Source organism: Colletotrichum aenigma (assembly GCF_013390185.1).
Source record: "Colletotrichum aenigma strain Cg56 chromosome Unknown KSG_Cg56_contig07, whole genome shotgun sequence".
Taxonomy (NCBI): Eukaryota; Fungi; Ascomycota; class Sordariomycetes; order Glomerellales; family Glomerellaceae; genus Colletotrichum; species Colletotrichum aenigma.
Genome location: NW_023500913.1, coordinates 3617933 through 3635647, shown reverse-complemented (window position 1 = coordinate 3635647; position 17715 = coordinate 3617933). Strand labels below are relative to the sequence as shown.

The 17715-nt window shown below is 51.7% G+C and overlaps 5 protein-coding genes across 5 annotated transcripts, besides 1 other annotated feature; 2 read left to right on the top strand and 3 right to left on the bottom strand.

The window, feature by feature from the left end:
- Nucleotides 1-759: 759 nt before the first annotated feature.
- ZEB1-1 (FAD-linked oxidoreductase ZEB1) lies at nucleotides 760-2590 on the bottom strand (the record flags this gene model as incomplete). Its single annotated transcript, XM_037326492.1, has 3 exons — nucleotides 760-2005; nucleotides 2081-2281; nucleotides 2337-2590. 3 exons carry the CDS (start codon nucleotides 2588-2590, stop codon nucleotides 760-762), a joined length of 1701 nt encoding a protein of 566 aa, XP_037174924.1.
- Nucleotides 2591-4323: 1733 nt separating this feature from the next.
- SAT4-3 (Satratoxin biosynthesis SC1 cluster protein 4) lies at nucleotides 4324-5400 on the top strand (the record flags this gene model as incomplete). The annotated part of the gene is made up of 2 exons (XM_037326491.1): nucleotides 4324-4919; nucleotides 4971-5400. 2 exons carry the CDS (start codon nucleotides 4324-4326, stop codon nucleotides 5398-5400), a joined length of 1026 nt encoding a protein of 341 aa, XP_037174925.1.
- A 564-nt stretch (nucleotides 5401-5964) lies between these two features.
- Nucleotides 5965-6003: a sequence feature (Short protein (CGCA056_v011244, KAF5517278.1) was converted to a misc_feature.).
- Nucleotides 6004-10042: 4039 nt separating this feature from the next.
- CGCA056_v011243 (putative vacuolar amino acid transporter YPQ3) lies at nucleotides 10043-11165 on the bottom strand (the record flags this gene model as incomplete). The annotated part of the gene is made up of 5 exons (XM_037326490.1): nucleotides 10043-10221; nucleotides 10279-10328; nucleotides 10376-10841; nucleotides 10900-10999; nucleotides 11058-11165. 5 exons carry the CDS (start codon nucleotides 11163-11165, stop codon nucleotides 10043-10045), a joined length of 903 nt encoding a protein of 300 aa, XP_037174919.1.
- Nucleotides 11166-12823: 1658 nt separating this feature from the next.
- CGCA056_v011242 (Sterol uptake control protein 2) lies at nucleotides 12824-14098 on the top strand (the record flags this gene model as incomplete). The annotated part of the gene is made up of 3 exons (XM_037326489.1): nucleotides 12824-12916; nucleotides 12972-13443; nucleotides 13503-14098. The coding sequence occupies 3 exons, from the start codon at nucleotides 12824-12826 to the stop codon at nucleotides 14096-14098; spliced, it is 1161 nt and encodes a 386-aa protein (XP_037174920.1).
- A 122-nt stretch (nucleotides 14099-14220) lies between these two features.
- xylS (Alpha-xylosidase) lies at nucleotides 14221-16650 on the bottom strand (the record flags this gene model as incomplete). The annotated part of the gene is made up of 1 exon (XM_037326488.1): nucleotides 14221-16650. One exon carries the CDS (start codon nucleotides 16648-16650, stop codon nucleotides 14221-14223), a length of 2430 nt encoding a protein of 809 aa, XP_037174921.1.
- Nucleotides 16651-17715: the final 1065 nt, after the last annotated feature.

Genomic DNA, 17715 nt, shown 5'->3' with positions numbered 1-17715 from the left:
TAGGTATTCGACATCCGAGAAATACAGCCAAAAATTACAGCAGCCCCTATTTATGTACATTTCTTTTTGTCCACGCTAAGTAACCCCTCACCATCGCCGGGCGAAGGTGACACCTATCCAATCACGAAAGAACCTTTTTCTGCATGACGATCTCGAATGAAGTGGGCATTCGCACAAGTACCACGACTTTCTTGCGATTTGGGGAAGGTACGCCCGCAAGTCCCCTGTTGCGACAGGGCTGTTGGTCCAACGACCACGAGTTCATGCATGGCCGAGGACCACAAAATTGTGAGAAAGAGGAGAAGGGGCCGTTTTGCAGCGGACCGCACAAATCACGGTGGCCGGATACCCGCTTGCCCACGCATGCCTCGTAATTATGCTTCTTTGCCGCAACTGATCGGCAGCGACGAGCCGTCCCGTTGCTGCGAGTGAGTTTTCACCGGCGAAGGGATTGTCGAACCATCGACAGGATCAATTAAAGTCCTCAAATACTATTGAATCACATCTAAGAGCCAAGCATGCAGTCAAGCCAAGATAATTATGGCAAGGTGTGCGGCCTGATCAGTGACACAAGTGGTAGTGTCTACCTTTGAGCAGGGTACGGGATGATGTCGTCCAAAACCCAACGCTTAGGAAGCCCGATACGCTCTGAGATGATAGTAAGTGAGTTTAAAGATAGGTTAGATGAAAATTTCCAAGGTTTGACAGAGAAGCATTATGTTTATGTATTAAGTAGGTTACGTCTTGCTACTAAAACTCTTAAGCGCGGCACATCCTGCCGTCAGAACCAACAGTCCATGCCTCACTGCCCACGCCCTTCAGGACGTAAAACAGCGACTCAGGATCATACTTCTTCTTGATAGAGAGAAGCTTGCTGTAGTTCTCGCCAAAGAAGGCGTTTTGCCAGTCCGGTTGTCTGAAGTCTGCCTCGTTCATGTACGACGCGCTTCCGGGAGTCACAGAGGTAATCAGCGGCATAAACTCCTCCGTCATGCGTCTTTGTGAAGCCTCCATGTCAACCCAGGGCGCAGCATTGTCCCAGTTGGTGATGAGCTGCAGCTGCATGACAGCTTTGCGCCACGCAGGGTGCACAGCGTTGCTAGCGGCACCCGCAGGCTTATCGTAGTGGCCGACGCTACCTGCGAGCAGAACGCCGTTAGCCGTGAGGTTGTTGACGACTTTCTGGTACTCGACGTTGTTGTTCTCAAGCACTGTACGGGGGATGAGTCGGCCGCCAAACTGGTACCTCGTCACCTCGAGGTTGCCCTGAGGGAGAGGACCCATGTACCGGTCGTAGTGATCACGGTAGGACAGCTCGCTGTAGGCCACCGCCAAAGTGACACCGATTTCCTCCATGGCTTTAGTAAACGGCGCCAAAACGACATCGCGAACGTAAGCAGCGGTAGAGTTCCAAACGGTCAGTGGTCGCAGGACCAGGAACTGAGAATTGTGAAGGAACACAACAAAAGCGCCGTTGTCCGTCATGTTGGGCAGCAGCTCATGGAACTTGGAGACAGCGGCGGTGAACTTCTCCGGAGTGGTTGTAGCAGCAAGAAGCTGGAAAGCGGCGCCTCCAACAGTCTCTGCCTGGTAAGCGCGGACAGTGAGGCCAGTCACAACACCAAAGGTGCCGCCGCCGCCTCCACTGAGAGCCCAGTACAGATCGGTGTTTTGAGTCGCGGATGCAACGACAGTTTTGCCGTCTGCCGTGACAACCTGGAAAGCAAGAGTCTGGTCCGCGCCCAGGCCGAATTGAGTGCTCAACGCAGAGTGTCCGCCGCCTTGAATGAAGCCTCCAGCAAGACCGACTGTGGCACACTCACCGGACACGACAGTGAGGCCCTTAGCGTGGGCAGCCTCAAGCATCTCGTATCCGAGAACACCGGCTCCGACGTTGACAGCGGGACCCGAGTAGTACTTGTCGGACCAGGTGGTGAAGTCAATGGTCTTGAGATGGTTGGTCCAGATAGCCAGGGCTCCGGCACCAGTAGACCGGCCAAGGAAGCTTTGAAGAAAATCAGCGCCTGTTGCAAGGTCACTGCAAGGTCACAGCATAAGAATCTGTAAGAATGTAGCTTACTCATGCCCAGTGTTGCGAACAACGACGCGAAGGTTGTTTGTCTTAGCAAACTTGAGAGCATAGCTCACATCCGCCGTGCACTTGACATCAACGGCGTAGCTGACATAGTTGCCCAGGGTGCAAGGAATGGACCTGTCTGTGAAGGGATCACAGGACTGGTTGGCGAAGTAAGATTGCATCACGGATGACGAAGAAGGAATACTGTTGATGAATCAGCATATTGTCTGACAGTGATCGCGGTTTCTCAGGCACTCACTGCGTCAAGGGGTTTGTCCACCCTGCCTGAAGAGCGGCACAGGCGTCAGCATCATAGGTAGGGTCGTGGCACGGCGATCCAATTGGCTCGGTAGCAACAAGACGTCCACCGACGGTGTCGTTCAGCCTGTTCCAAGACGAAACCGAAGGCCAGCATGCATCCCCGGGCAGACAGTGGCATTGCTGCTTGGGGGCCACAGCTGCAGCAGTGAGGGTAGCCAAGGTGGTGGCTACGGCCAGGTAAGAGAGCCTCATGTTGATGACTTGAGTTGGGCAAGTAGTCAACGGAGGTAAGGAAAGGTGAGTGAGAGAGGGGTGGGTGGCTAAGAGGTGAGCTGCACGACAGATGTGATTATCTTCCCAAGCTCATATATCCCTCGCACTGCTGGTCCCTATTTCATCTCGAATTCCACCCTCCCTGCAACGACGCGTGCGCAACCTCGGCCTGGGGCGGAGCGAGACCCCATCTGGTCTGCTACATTGTTGGCGGCGACGTTGGAGAGTCTCTCATGCGCCATATTCACCTGTTGGTTCTGAAATTCGAACATCGATAGCCTGCGGCCGGATGCCCGAAACTGGATCGGCCGAGTACGCGGTCGCGGGCATCCTTGCAAGCACACGCATACTTATCGACGACCCCATTACAGAACTTCCTATTGTAGATAGTGACACCCGATGGACCCATAGATTCCATGCATGAGCCCCTGATTCGGCCTTACCCGGGGAATACGGATGAGACACCGGGTGGCCCGGACGGCGGCGATGGGTGTCAAGAATGATTGCTCCCGCGGGGGCGGGAAGGGATAATCTTCTCCAGTCTTCAGCCCAGCGCGCCCAGATCTAAAGTTAATTAAAAAGAAGCTAAAATGACAACGATGGGATGAACCAGATGGACCCTCGATTGCTGAATGAATCCTGCCGTCCGCGCCGCTCGTAGAATTGCTTCTGTGCCGCCCACGGGATTGAAGATGTTGAGTGCATTACTATTCTTCAGTGGCGTCGAACCCGAGATCTGGTAGGGTATTAATTTCCGGGCAGCAGGATTCTGAGCTGCTGTGCCGCTGGTGGCTTCGATTTGTTAATGCATTTTCTGCTGCAGGGGCTCTTGGCCAGAACGCGAGGACGGGACTCGCTTCCGTTTGAGGGAGCCAAGAAGCGGCATGGGGGCGGAGTCTCTCACAACCAACGGTTCATTCGGCCCTCATCTGGCTGGAACATGTGCTAAGCTGAATGAAGTGATGCAGATGCCTCCGGGAATGGCCTTGCAAACTGGCAATGTGATGCCAATCCTTCGACCACATGTGCAGCGTATCATCAGCCGAAGCGAGGGAGACTAGTGTTCATCCCTAAAATTCCTGACCAAATCGCCAGCAATTCTGGGACGTGGCGGCCGCACATTTTGAACCCTGCTTTGCCACATGGACTTCAGGGGACTTTCTTCGTGAAGGGAATTGCTTTCATTTATTCTTAAGCAAAGATCATCCGAGTCATTGCCAGCAGCAGTCCTGCTGCCGGCCAAGAAACATGGCATCCTTTCATCGACTCGTGTTGGTGTTGGTCCTGGCCGTCATGTCCATCGCGACGGCACAGCAAACACCCGCCAATAAACCCAGCTATCCGGTTTGCGCCGTACGTCCTCCCTTGTCCGCTCGTCAAACACTGACTCGGAATTCATCATCATCAGCCTCAATTGACTGACCTGCTGTGAATACAGACAAAATGCATAGCTCAAGCTTTCCAAGGTGGCCTGTGTGCTCCTACAAACCAGACTTGCATATGTACAAACGCAGCGTTTCAGTATAACGTCACGCTGTGTGTTACGGGAAGTTGCACGATTCCCGAGGCTCTCGGTATATTTTCCCCAGCTTCTTGCCTTCTGACTGACATCTAACGCTGCCGATATTTCAGCTACCAAAAATGCGAGCCTCACGAATTGCGGCGCTCCGGTGCGCGACCGATCCCAAGAATACGTGATACTCTCGAACGTCATGGCCATTTTGGGTGCGGTCTTCGTCTTGGCTCGATTCTCATACAAGATCTTCTTCGCAGGCCTCGATATTGGCTGGGACGACTGGTTCGTCTTGGCCACATTGATTGCGGCCATGCCGAGCGCCATCATCACTGTCTATGGAACGACGAAGAATGGCCTCGGCCGAGACATCTACACGCTGACGCCGCAGATGATCACCAACGTGTTGTTCTACTTCTACATCATGGCTTGGCTGTACTTTTTGCAGGTGACACTCGTCAAGTTGGCCATCATTTTCTTCTACATGCGAATCTTCCCTGCCCGAGAAGTGCAGCGGATGCTTTGGGGAACAACGATATTCATCATCGTGTGGGGCCTGGCGTTCGTTATCACCGCCGTCTTCCAGTGCAAGCCTATCCACTACTTCTGGACCAAGTGGGACGGGCTACACGAAGGCAGTTGTGCGGACGCCAATGCTATCAGCTGGTCAAATGCCGCTATCAGCATTGCCTTGGATTTGTGGATGCTGGCGATCCCGTTATGGCAACTGCGGGCTCTTAGGCTGCACTGGAAGAAGAAGATCGGCGTCGCAATGATGTTCATCGTGGGGACCTTGTAAGCACCCTTGCAAAGACCCTGATTGACTCGTGGCTAACCTTGTACCAGTGTGACCGTCGTGAGCATCATCCGCTTACAATCTCTCGTCGATTTCGCCAAAGGCTCGAACCCAACGATGGACTTCATGGAGGTCAGCATCTGGAGCACCATCGAGATCATCGTCGGAATCATGTGCGCCTGTCTACCATCTATCCGCATGATTCTGGTCAAGTTGTTCCCGTCTATTTCCGGATCGACAATCAGGAGCAAGGGGCGTCAGTACTATCAACAGTACGGGAGCGATAACAGGTCCAAGGTCGCCCGCAGCCAGCCTCGAACAGTCGGCGTGGTTACTGTCGATAGAACGAGCCCGGATGTCGATTCTCAGGACCGCCATATCAAGTTTCAGAAGACATTCACGGTCTCTTACAGTGATAGCGATGAAGCTAGCCTTGTGCAGATGACGGACCTGCAGAGGCCAAGACAAGCACATCATTAGCGGAGGTGTATTATTTGAGCTTCTTAGTTATTAGAGTAGAAATCAAATCTGATCGACATTTGACAGTTGAAAACCCCACTGCTTTCTTCAGCAGCAAGTTTGAACTGACCAATAATGATAGCAGGGGTTTCAATGTTATTCCGTTAACTCTCATCTTCAACCCGTGCCATGCAGGTGGTTGATCTTCAGGCCAGCGTGGTCAATGCAAGGCAATCAGGCTGCATGCTGACTGCATGGAACTCGTATTGTCAACCCTCTTCCAGCTTATCCATGAGTAAAGACAGATTCTTGTTGGCTAATTGATGGGCTGTCTGTACGCGGTCCCCTGGCGAGCATGCGGTGACAATGCAGAGGACAGGTGATCAATCTGTGAGCAGTGGAGTGTCACACCGGGTGATAAATACCAAGCAATCTATTCCCCTTCGCTCTCACATTATCATGGCCGTTATCAAAAGGCATCCAATCTACCAACGAGATGTTGGGATCCATTTTTGGGCCTTCAGTCCCAGCGGCAGTCTCGACTGACTCTGTCACTCCGCTTCACTATTTTGACGACACACCAATATGGCGATCCTTCATTCTCTACTCCCTCTTGGTGTTTGACGAAGTCCTGGACGCTGACACCCTTCAATCAAGCCTGGAGCGTCTTACTTGTCGGGAAGGATGGCGAAAACTCTCAGCCCGTTTGCGAAAGGATTCAACGGGTGCTCTGGAATATCACTTCCCCCAAATCAACGATTTGGAACGTGGCACAAGACCTGCTCTGTCATTTTCAAGAATCGACAACACCCACATGTCAATTAGAGAGCACTCAGTAGCCTCAAAATTGCCACATTTACAGCCGAAGGATGACAAGCGCCCAGCTGTGATGGGAGACACGGATAGTTACCTCTCACTTATGCGACGCCCAGACAATCCGCCCTTGAGTCTCAACGATTATCTGACTAGTGATACGCCTCAGCTGGGACTGCACATCATTTCGTTCTCGGATGCAACTCTGGTCACGCTTTACTGGCCTCACACGCTGTTTGACGCATTTGGAAAGAAGGCTCTTCTCGACGCTTGGGTGTTGATGCTGCAAAGAAGAGATGACGAAATCCCATCCCCGTATGGAGGTGACGCGCCAGGGGTTGACTTTGATCCTCTTGCCAAGTTTGGCTGCCACTCGACAGAACCGTACAAACTCCGGTCGCAGTTAATGTCGAGCCTGAGTCTCGGTGCTTGGGCGATTGGTAATCTCTTCGAATTCGTCGGTAAACAAGAGACTCGCGTTGTTCGCGTTCCGAAACTGTTCCTGGAGAAGCTGGTCAACAACTCGACGTCCGAGCTGCAAGATGGATCAAATCCGTCCAATGCCACATCATTCCTGAGCGAGGGTGATGTGCTGTGCGCATGGTGGACCAAGATCGCGACTGCTCATCTACCAGAAAATGCATCGACTCGGAGGCGCACTCTCGTCCTGAACAACGCCTATTCTCTTCGCAAGGCCCTTGGTGGCGAGATCGGACCGCTCCCCCTGAAGTCTACAGACTCCAACAAGATGGATGCACCTTACCTCTCAAACGCAGTCGGGTTCATCAACGTGGTTGGCACTATGGCTGATGTTTTCGACGAGCCAGTGGGCTACATGGCGTCTCGGATTCGAAATGCTATCAAAGAACTGGGAACAACACCACAAGTTGAAGCCGCTGCAGCCTTGGTGCGTTCGAATAAGATGAAGCTGCCCCCTTTCTTTGGAGACAAATCCATGCACATGATCACATACTCCAACTGGACCAAGACCGACCTCTTCAACTTTGACTTTTCCAGCGTTGTTAAAACGAAAGACTCTGGCAACAAACAACGTCGCGGAAGGCCGGTGTACATCCAAAACAATCAGGCGGGCTTCGGGCTACCCAATGCCTTTGTGATCATTGGTCGGGACTTAGATGGCAATTATTGGCTATCTGGATACATGAGCCAAGGGCTGTGGGCCAAGATGGAAGCGTCATTCGAGGTTTGGTGATGCGAGCCGAGGGCAGAATTGTGCGGCGTAGATCGTGGGTGGCTATCGGTCTATTGTGTCGGAGTTGGTTGTTCAGGGATGAATCATGTTCGACAATCTTAGGCTCTCACAACATGTGCCTCTACTGAAACCTTACTGCCTCACGCTCACGTAATCGGAACACACGGAGGCACGACCTCCGCTTAGTCACCATGCATTTTTACACTGACGAAGGTCTAGCAGCGTCAGTTTGACTTGTTCCACAACCTGCCATCAACAAAGCGGCCTCCGTGCCCTCCGATGAGCCAACTTTCTGTCTATCATTCTGCTAGGACTCAGCATGTCGCCGAAACGAGCCTGCGACATCTGTTATCGACGAAAGGTAAGATATCCAACTTGTCGTATTTTTGAACACTGCTGGCTGGAAGTTGGATTGCAGATTCAGTGCTTGATACCTGAAGCAGGGGTTCCATGCGATTGGTGCCGACACCACGACTCTGAATGTACTTTCAACAGAGAAGCTCCGCGTAAATCAAAGCAGAACAGGTAAAATCAACTGATTTGCTGGGGAAGCTCCCCTGTTATTATAACGCTAATTCTTCAATCAGGCTAAAATTGACGGACGTCCATGACTTGTATCAGCGCATTCAGCACTTGGAGTCGGCACTGGCACAGGCAACTGCGCAGCCGCTGGGGCGTGATGATGCGCTGAACTTCGTCACCCCCACAAGCTGCTCCGTAGAGACGCCGGCTTCTTCAGCGACCCCAGCAGCGACTGAACTCACGCCCGCGTTTCATTCAGTCCGAGGAACAGAATTTCCAGGCTTGCGACAATCTCCAAGTTCCGTGACCTCTATCCCAACTTCCGATTTTCCCTGCTTTGCCTCTCATATCGGCCCAAACTGGTTCTTCAGAGGCATACATGCTTTCTCTGAAGAGGGTCGCCAATGGATTTCTTCCAGAACGGGCCAGACCGTCGACTTGAGGAAGCTGCGACTGTTCACATCCAATTATGCGCCATCAACGAGTTTCTCTTCCACGTTTCCCGGAGTATCAAGCTTGCCTGACAAACAAGTTCTGCGTGAGCTTGCGTCATCATTCTTAATGTCCCCTTTGTGGCTCTCATTCCCAGTAATTGATCGTTTCTCTTTCGACGAGACACTCGACATCGCATATGGCATGTCAGACGATAGGCCTAGTTCACCTACCCAGCTCGCGGCTCTGGCGTCTGTTTTGGGCATCTTGAGTCTAATGAGCCACTGCAAAGATTTGGGCAATGGCTACTCTGGTATTGATGCGAATGGTTGTGCCAACAAAGCTCGTCAGTAGTTGATAAGTCTTACCGGACATCACAGCGTAACAATACTTGAATGTTTACTGGCTTTAGTAAGTCTTCCTTATTGCGCCTCTAGTTCTTAATTAATGACGAAGCTTACTGAAGACCATGTCAGTATACCCATTCGACGCTAGATGGCCACTGGCAAGAAGCTGGCTTCTATCTTCCTCTCGCCTGCAGCATGGTGTCTGCCTTAGGGGGACACACCTCTGCTTCGAACAATACACCAGACGATGGGACCACTCTATCTGCGAAGAAGAGACTTCACCTTCGGAATCTCTTCTGGATATGCTATGTTGCAGACAAGGACTTGGCGCTGCGCACTGGAAGACCGCCCCTCTTATCAGCTGTTTTCTGTGATGTGTCTATTCCAAAAGATTATGACCAACACTACGCCTACCTTCGATCCTTCGATGAGCCATTAGACCGCCAGAGTTCGGTTGGCGATGGGCCAGTTCCGCATTTCTCGGGCGATCTCGTCCTTAGTCAAACTAAAGAGAAGGTTTACAGGCTTCTGTACTCCCCGGCGGTCAGCGAAGCTAAGGACACGACTCTGCTTCTACATATCCGGGAATTAGATGAAGAGATTGAACGCTGGAGACTGTCGATACCGCTAGACTTTCGACCGGCATTATCAGCCTCTCCGCAAACCCTTCTCGCAACATCCCAAACAAACCCTCGGCAATACACCAAGTGTTTTGCCTTGCAATTGGAGTATCTGCATATGATGACCTTTGTACATACCACTGTAAGGAAGTACGACGCCGACGACAGCCAGATTGATGGTCCACTTGATCTACATAGCGTGATTCACTCGAGCTACGTCCTGTCTCTTGAGGCTGGCCGATCTATCCTTCGGTGTCTGAGCCTATTTCTCTCAAATATGACATCATGGAGTCTATGGTTTGTGAACCTGATCGTGTGACTTATGGCCTTGCTGACCAGAAATCCAGGTCGTGTATACACCACGCCACGAACGCTGCCATATCACTCTTCTTGGATATGGTCATCCATCCGTACAGCCCAAACGGATCTCTTGATCTTGAGCTTCTCATCTCTGCCGCGAATACCATCAAGTCCCTCGCAAACAGGGTTCGGACTTCCGTTGAAGCTGACCAAGTTCAAGAAACGGGCGACTTTTTCATGTGGTTAATGTGGCTGGGGTCATGCGCAATAGCAAAAGCAAAGGAAGCATCTATCAATCTAGCATCGTAGCTATAATTTGTGGAAATTAAAGCCGCGCTTGTATCGCAACTTGACTGACGACGATAAAGTCTACGCCCTGGACTCTAAGCTGTCTAGCCAATGTCTCGTGTACAAGTTTACCGATACATCCAAACTTGAAGTAAAATCACACAGTCCTCCAAAATGGTTCCAAGTGACCCAAAAAGCCACGGCAAACTCGTCAGGAGGTATTCCCTCTCTTGATTGTATGCGATCACACTGAGACCATACATCAAATTGCCCAGAATGGACAGAAAGAGGAAAAGAGGTGCTAGGCCTGGGAATATGTGAGCGCATGTGTGATATCAGTTGCCCATAGCTTTAGGAGACTTACCTGCACAGGACCTGCCCCTGTAGTTTTTGATGATCTGAGGCACCCGAGCACTTCATCAATTAGCGATTTCTTCGGCGATAGGCCTCATTCAACATACCACAAATAGCAGAGGGCCCCAAAATACCCCAGCACCGAACCAAACACTTCAATCGCCGACTTTGAGTCATCTGCCTTTGCGGTGAAAGCGTACAGACTGTTCGTTAAAATACCAGCTTTGTACAGCAAAGCCCAGCCAGCTACTCCAGCCAGCTGCACCAGCACGATGCATACAACACTGTAACGCCAATGGAAAATGCTCGCGTTCACGTCTCTTTCGACCTCGTGGCTGCTGGGGAATGACTCGATGCCTAATGCCGAGGCGTGGTGGGGCGCCACACCCTCTGTGTCGTTAATGTCGGTTGATATTAGTGGCTGTCTTTCTTGACTCATCGTCGCAGTCTCTTGAACGCGTTTTCGACTCAAATGGTTATAATACAAGCATTGGCAGATGAGTGTCGAATCAGAAACGCAAAGATAGGCGGATACGGCCAGACTTGCAGGTGCGATATGGTTGACGATACCTCCTGCATATTACACACGCATGTCAGATCTTGCTCGGGAGATGTCGGAAGATTTGCCTACCCAATAGATTCGACACATCTCCCAGTAACCACACAAATAGGAATGCCATGGATAAGCTGTCTGCACTCTGACGCTGGTAGTTGGTGATGAGTTGGGGAAACTGGTGGAGCTCAGCACGCTGATCGGTGATGGTGGGAAGGAATCTGTCAGTCATTTACCAAGAGACATAGAAATGCAGCCATGCTAATACTGCCCAGTATCTCGGACGCATCTTTGCCGTTTATCTGACCTGGCGAGAGGCCCCAAAGTGTCGCGGAGGAGTCCATGTTTGGAGATGGACGTGTAGATGAAAAGTTCAAGTTTCGGTAGGGTGGCTGCATGACTCCGAGATAAGAGAGACAATCATCCGATCAAGAGGGGACCAATTGGATTGACTTATCGATGACGCTCAACGGTGAGCTGGCTGACTCATCAAAAGATGTCTCTACTGGCTCGCCAACTAAGAAAATCCCAGCTCATCTCTGTAACTATTTTAGGCTACGCCAGCGCCTCAGGTGAGCGAATTAAAGCTAGCTCTCTCAACCGCCTGTTGCAAACGCCTTTATTTCCAAGCCACTTGCAACGAGTTAAATCGGACCGGAGTCGGTCACGAATCAAGTCAGCCTAGTGCCGTAAGAAAGGACATGTGACCATGCTTTTCTCTATTTGAGGTACCACATGCGGGCCTTTCTCCCGTGTCGCATCTTCCTTTGCAACTGCATCATTCCGTACAGCAATGCCTCTGCCGTCGGAGGACATCCAGGCACATATATATCAACGGGAACAATGCGATCAGCTCCTCGCATGATAGAGTAACTGTAATGGTAGTATCCTCCTCCATTGGCGCAGCTGCCCATACTGATGACCCATCTGGGCTCGGGCATTTGATCGTAGACCTGGCGAAATGCCGGCGCCATCTTGTTGGTCAACGTGCCGGCCACAATAAGGACATCCGCCTGCCGGGGTGAAGCTCGAAACATGTATCCGAATCTATCTTGATCGCATCGCGGGCCTGCAATATGCATCATTTCAACGGCGCAGCAGGCAAGGCCAAACGTCATAGGCCACATTGAGCACTGGCGGCCCCAGTCGGCGATGATGTCGAGCGAAGTGCTGAAGCGAAGACCCTGGTCAGCTTGTAGTATTGGTAAAAGAAGGAAAGGGCAGTGACTGACACTAGATATTCGACAAGCGATTTGGGCTTCGCTTGGGAAGGGAGCGCGACTTCTCGCCGGCCTGCTCGCGGCGAGACGCTTGGCGGAGCGGAAGAATTGGTGACATGTCGGCCCAAGACTAATGGGAAATCGCCGGTTTTTATCAATCCCAATGGACGAATACGACGCAAAGAAAGAACTTGACAAGTTTCACGGCTCTTGTTGGAAAGAGTGAAAACAAGTGAACAGAGAATTCAACATGGACGGAAGAGCTCACACGGGCGCTCGCTTACATTAAAGAGGTTGCCCATCTCTAGAAGGGCCTGAGCCGGCAACACAGCGGTGCAAAAGAATCCCTGAAGTCCCCAAACTCTTTATGATATTGATCAAACATATCTTGCCAGAATCATCGAAAACCTGATTGGCATGCCGGTCTCCGTCAATCTCCCGTCCCTCTGAGATGTCATCCGAGGATGGCCGTAAGACACCGCGGGGTCCACTTCGGACTCGTCGCGAGAACGAAGTGGGGCTTTCCGAGGTTGGATGGCAGAGCTTGGGCTGCTGGGCGACTGAAGCACGCAGACCTGAAGTCTCGGCGGACTCATCCATCCACATCAGCGCCGCAGATTTCGACTGATCGAATTGAGCACATTGCAATCGGTCAGTATCATCTACCTGGTTATTGGTCGGCTCTTGGTCCCAGCCTGGGGTTGAAACAAGTTGAACAATCACTTCATTTGTAGCGCCGTTGCCTCGGCCATGACCATATGCCTTCAAGTCAACTCCCGAACATGGAGGACCTACCTACACTGCGTCGCGGGCCCAAAAAGAATCACCGGAAGGTTCGCACAGGATGTACAACATGCAAAAGGAGGAAGGTGAAGGTAAGTAGCTGTGTCTTTCTACTCCTAACTGAGTGTCTAAGAGTGAATCCAACAGTGCGATGAAGAGCAACCGATATGCAATCAGTGTGTCAAGCAGAAAGCAGATTGCGACATTAACTCCAAGTCAACCAGCAACTTTCGCCAATATGAGCTTCTGGACGGGCCCACCCTCACCCCCAGTCAAGCACCAGACCTCAACATGATGGACCTAGAGCTGATCTATCACTGGACACTCTGGACCCACGACTCACTCACACTCAGTCCCCTACTTCGGACTTTCTGGCTCAGAAATACCACCAAGGTAGGCTTCCGCTGCGATTATGTCATGCGGAGCATTCTTGCTCTCTCGGCTGTTCACCTAGGTCATGTCAACCCCCTCAGAAGCGAAACGCTCGTTCGGTATGCCCTTACTCAGCACAACCTGGCTGCCGCAACTGTCAGGGAGTTGATACACCACAATAATGATTCAAAAAGTACGGAAACAGCAGAGAACCTGTTCTTGTATTCCGTTCTCATCAAATTCTATGGTAAGCTGTAGCCATGGCTGGACTCAGGAACATTGCAACCATGTCTAACGTCCGTGTAGTCATCTCTCAGACCGATGAACCCCACGCCGCCTTTTTCGGTCGCACCGGAAAGACGGAAAACGACACTCCAGACTGGATGGCACTCTTCAAAGGCTCTCGAAATCTCTCGCTGGTCTCGTCGTTACTCGTTAGCCGCAGCCTTACCCATCCCCTCATTGAGCACATGGTGCAGATGTACTCCTACCGGGATCTCGTTGCTCATGGTCCCTACCTCGACTCGCTTCTTTGGCACATGAACACTGTGAAAGATCGTTGTTCCACGTCAGAGATTTCCACTTACTTGCATGCAGCTCAAGAACTAGAAGCCACTTTCGGGGTGTTGCGCGAGTATCCTGAGACCCGAGAAACAATCCATGCCTTTCTCCTGGTAAGCAATGTGTCAGACCACAGGGGAGACTTCATTGCCTTGCTCCAACAGCCCGAACCATCACAGGAGGCCCTGGTGATCTTCACGTACTTTTGCATGATCCCACGACGGCTTCCACCGCGCTGGTGGTCAGAGAAGTGGATCGAGGGGCTTGGAGATGGTGCTTTCAGCTTGCTTGACGATGAGCATAAGGATTGGATTGTTGAGCCACCATCTTGGGACAGCTAGATATGCCCATACTTTAAGGTGGAATACAAATAATCGAAGAAGGTCATGCGGGCAAATGGAAATCGATTCTTCGAAATTCTGTGAATTCTGTTTCTGTCTACGTCTACTAATCTCAAGTGCACTCATGTCGTTCGACTGTCAGCCACCAAAAGCTCCAACAGAGGCCCTCTCACAGCTTCCTCGCAGGGAAAGCTGAGTAGCTCACCGACCTTGACCGCGGACGGTCTGTCTGACGTTAGGATAGCAAATATCGGGTCTTTCAGAGCGAACTCGATCTGGAAGTCTAACACCAGATCTCGGAATCGCTCCGTAAAGTCAACACGACTTATTCGAGGAGGTTGAGCGAACCGGATCATCATTTTGCTATCTCCCGTAGAAAATGCAGCGACCGGTATCTGCACCAGAAGCCCAGCAGATAGGTGATCTCGAGCAGACAGGCTGACGCTTGCCTGGTCTGTCTCGGAGTCCCCGATCAACACCTTGACTCCAGACCCGATCTCGCTCTCAAGAACACCCATGAATCTGACTTTCCAGTCTCGACCGCCTGGCTTGTCGATGGTCAGTTGACCTGACTCTTGACTCCATTGAATGTTGATAGACCGCTCCAAACCCGCGCCGCTGTCTTCAGACCAGTCATCCCTAGGACCCTCAATAATCGTGAACATGCCATCTTGGCCGACAGCCACCAGAATTTCGAATGATGTGGGGTTCTTTCCGCCATTCATCGGGATTTTCGCAGCGTCCAGGGGGATGATGGAGCCCTCAGGTGCAAGCACTGGCATGTTCGTCAGAGTGCGCCATAGTTGGATCTCTCTGTTGCTATCATAGACGGTTCCAGTGAAAATGTCGATATAGCGAGCTGCTGTTGGTGGGAGCCAGACTTTGACAGGCGCATGAAGCGTCTTTAGGTTGGCTGGGTCGACTATAGGGGCCGCGACGAGGGATGGACCAAAGAAGTATTGATTGGGGTATGCAAAGGCCTCCTTCCTCGAAGGAAACTTCCAGTAGAGAGGCTGAACGAGTGGCTCGTCATCTTCAGCGAACTTGGTATTCAGAGTGTGGAGGTAGGGGATCAGCCTGTGACGGAGCTGCATGAAGCAAGTGATCACGCGCTCCGAGGCTGGCCTATAGTTCCAGGGCTCCTTGGATCCCCACGGAGTATCGCAAGAGTTCAGGCGCATGATGGGTGAAAAGACACCTAGCTGTACCCATCTGGCAACCAGCTCATCGTCTCGACAGCCATGCATGTGGCCACCAATATCGTGCGACCACCAACCGTAGCCGACGTTCGCAGCGGTGGCCGTGAACTGAGGCTGGAAGCGCAACGAGTCCCAAGTGACAATGGAATCTCCAGAGAAGCCGACAGGGTACCTCTGGCTACCGGGGCCAGCATAGCGGGAGAAAGTAAGAGCTCGGTTCTCTCCATCAGTTTGCTTCTGGTCGAGGAACTGGAAGTGGTTGAGGAGCCAGAGAGGGTCTAGACCAGGGACACTGGAGTAGGGGCCTTGCTGCCAGTCAATCCACCAGAAATCGCAACCCTTTTTCTCCAAGCTGCGGTGAAGAATTTTGAAGAAGGCTTCCATGAATTTGGGGTCTGTTGGGTCGAAGAGAATTGGTGTCTTCTCAGATGTATCATGCCCGAGGAAGGCGGCCATCTCTTCATACTGCTCCTCGTGATGTGCGATACCGACATGCGGATGGTCGTTCAGCGTCATTTTGAGGTTTCGTTGATGCAGTGCATCGGCGAATGCCTTCGGGTCAGGGAAAAGCTCCTTGTTCCAGGTGTAGCCGGTCCAGCCCGAATGAGGCACCTCATTCCCATCAACCAAATGCCAGTCCATATCCATGACGGCAACGGATAACGGAATGTCCTTGTCGCGGAACTTGTCCATCAGTTCGATATATGAATCAGCCGTGTACTTGTGGAATCGACTCCACCAGTTCCCGAGTGACCATCGAGGAAGTCGTGGAGTGCGTCCGGAGATGTCGAAGAAGGCCTTCATGGCGCCCTTGAAATCGCTTCCAAATGAGAATAGATATCCGTCCACGCGATCGCCCGGTCTCCTCGGGGCGACAAACCCTTCTCCGTCGAACAGCATGCTGTTGCTATCGTCAATGACTGAGAAGCCCGCCCGAGAAAGGACCCCAGAGCCCATATCGCATCGCCCGTCAACACCATCGAGAGTGCGTGCCGTCCCTCCAAGGTTGAAACCTGGCTCTGTTCCAAATCGCCACGTAGTCTCCCACATGGTTGTCTGATGTGTAACTTCAATGGTGAGGCCATTGGGGCTGAAGCGTTTCTTGTCGTACGAGACGTGGATAGTCGGCGTGACGATCTCGAGGCGGTGCTCTTTTTCTTTGATGAGAGGATTGTGCTTTCGGGGAAAGCGTCGGTTGATGGCAAACGTGGAGGCTCTATCTTCGAAGACGTTGTCTTCGGCCCATTCATATCGAAGAACGAAGTCGTTGATGACTGTGAAGCGGTAATTTGGCCCGATTATGATCGCGTCGCTGTCCGCGACAGGGTCCGTCTCGAACTTGAACTGTGCCATTTCTATGGGTGTCCAAGTCGTAGTCGTGCACCTCACGATCAGAAGAGTGTCCACAGAAGAATGCGAGGAGGTCATGATGGCGGTGACATAAAAAGACCTCGTTAAAATTTGAGAGCGACTAGTTTTGGTCATTGCTCTGTGCCATCCTCTAATGCCGTGGGTGCCATTTCAGCACCCCGCCCTTAGCCGCAACGATCTGGAAATGTTCGCCGGGATTTCGCTTGAATTTTTCGCCAGAACTTTTCGCTTTCATCACCTTTGTGATGCTCGCTGAGACCTTCTCCACAATGATTTCAGGGGTAGGTAGTCATGATATTATCGACGGCAGACACGACCTGTAGGAGCAACCTAATAGTGACGAAGAATTAACGATAAATATAAGGAGGGTAGTTGGAGCGAGATGGGATTTGACAGGGTACATCACAGACGCAAAGAAGGATGCATTGAGGTTGGGAATCAAAAGCACGACCTCTGGTCCTGTACATTTTGTACTATGATCGAAGAGCTCCCGATGCTTCGCCGTATACATGATCGCTAACATGGTTGTTTCTCCGTGGTGGCCCGCATTGTTAGGCTCAGCCCTTTTCTGCTGGTGAATCGCTAAACATAATACTGAAGGAATATTTGATTTTCCCCAACAGTCCTTTCATTCTCGCCATCGTCCGTAGGGGCTTCTGGCTCTGCAAGCCCTATGAGCCGAACACTAGGCACTGGAAGCTGTACCTCGGCCATGAAAAGTTGGAGCTTCTTATGGAACAAAGATTCTTCGCCTCCTATAAGAATCAAGGCGCTCTGAAGGGCGTGTAGGGTGTCTCTCGCCCCAAGAAGCATGCCGGAGCCAGTGGGCCTGGGACCACCCGGGAGTCTCCTGTTGCAAGCCAGCAAGTCCACTAAGGAGTCGGCGATACGGAAAATCTTCAGCTCCTGTGTCGCCGGAAGAGCACGATTAGCCGATGCATACGTGTACATGTCAACGCAAATGCCGGGGTGACACCAACCATTCCGTATCCATGGGTCTGGATCGCCTGTTTGGAGACAGACGAGAAAAGCTTTACGGTCTCGTGA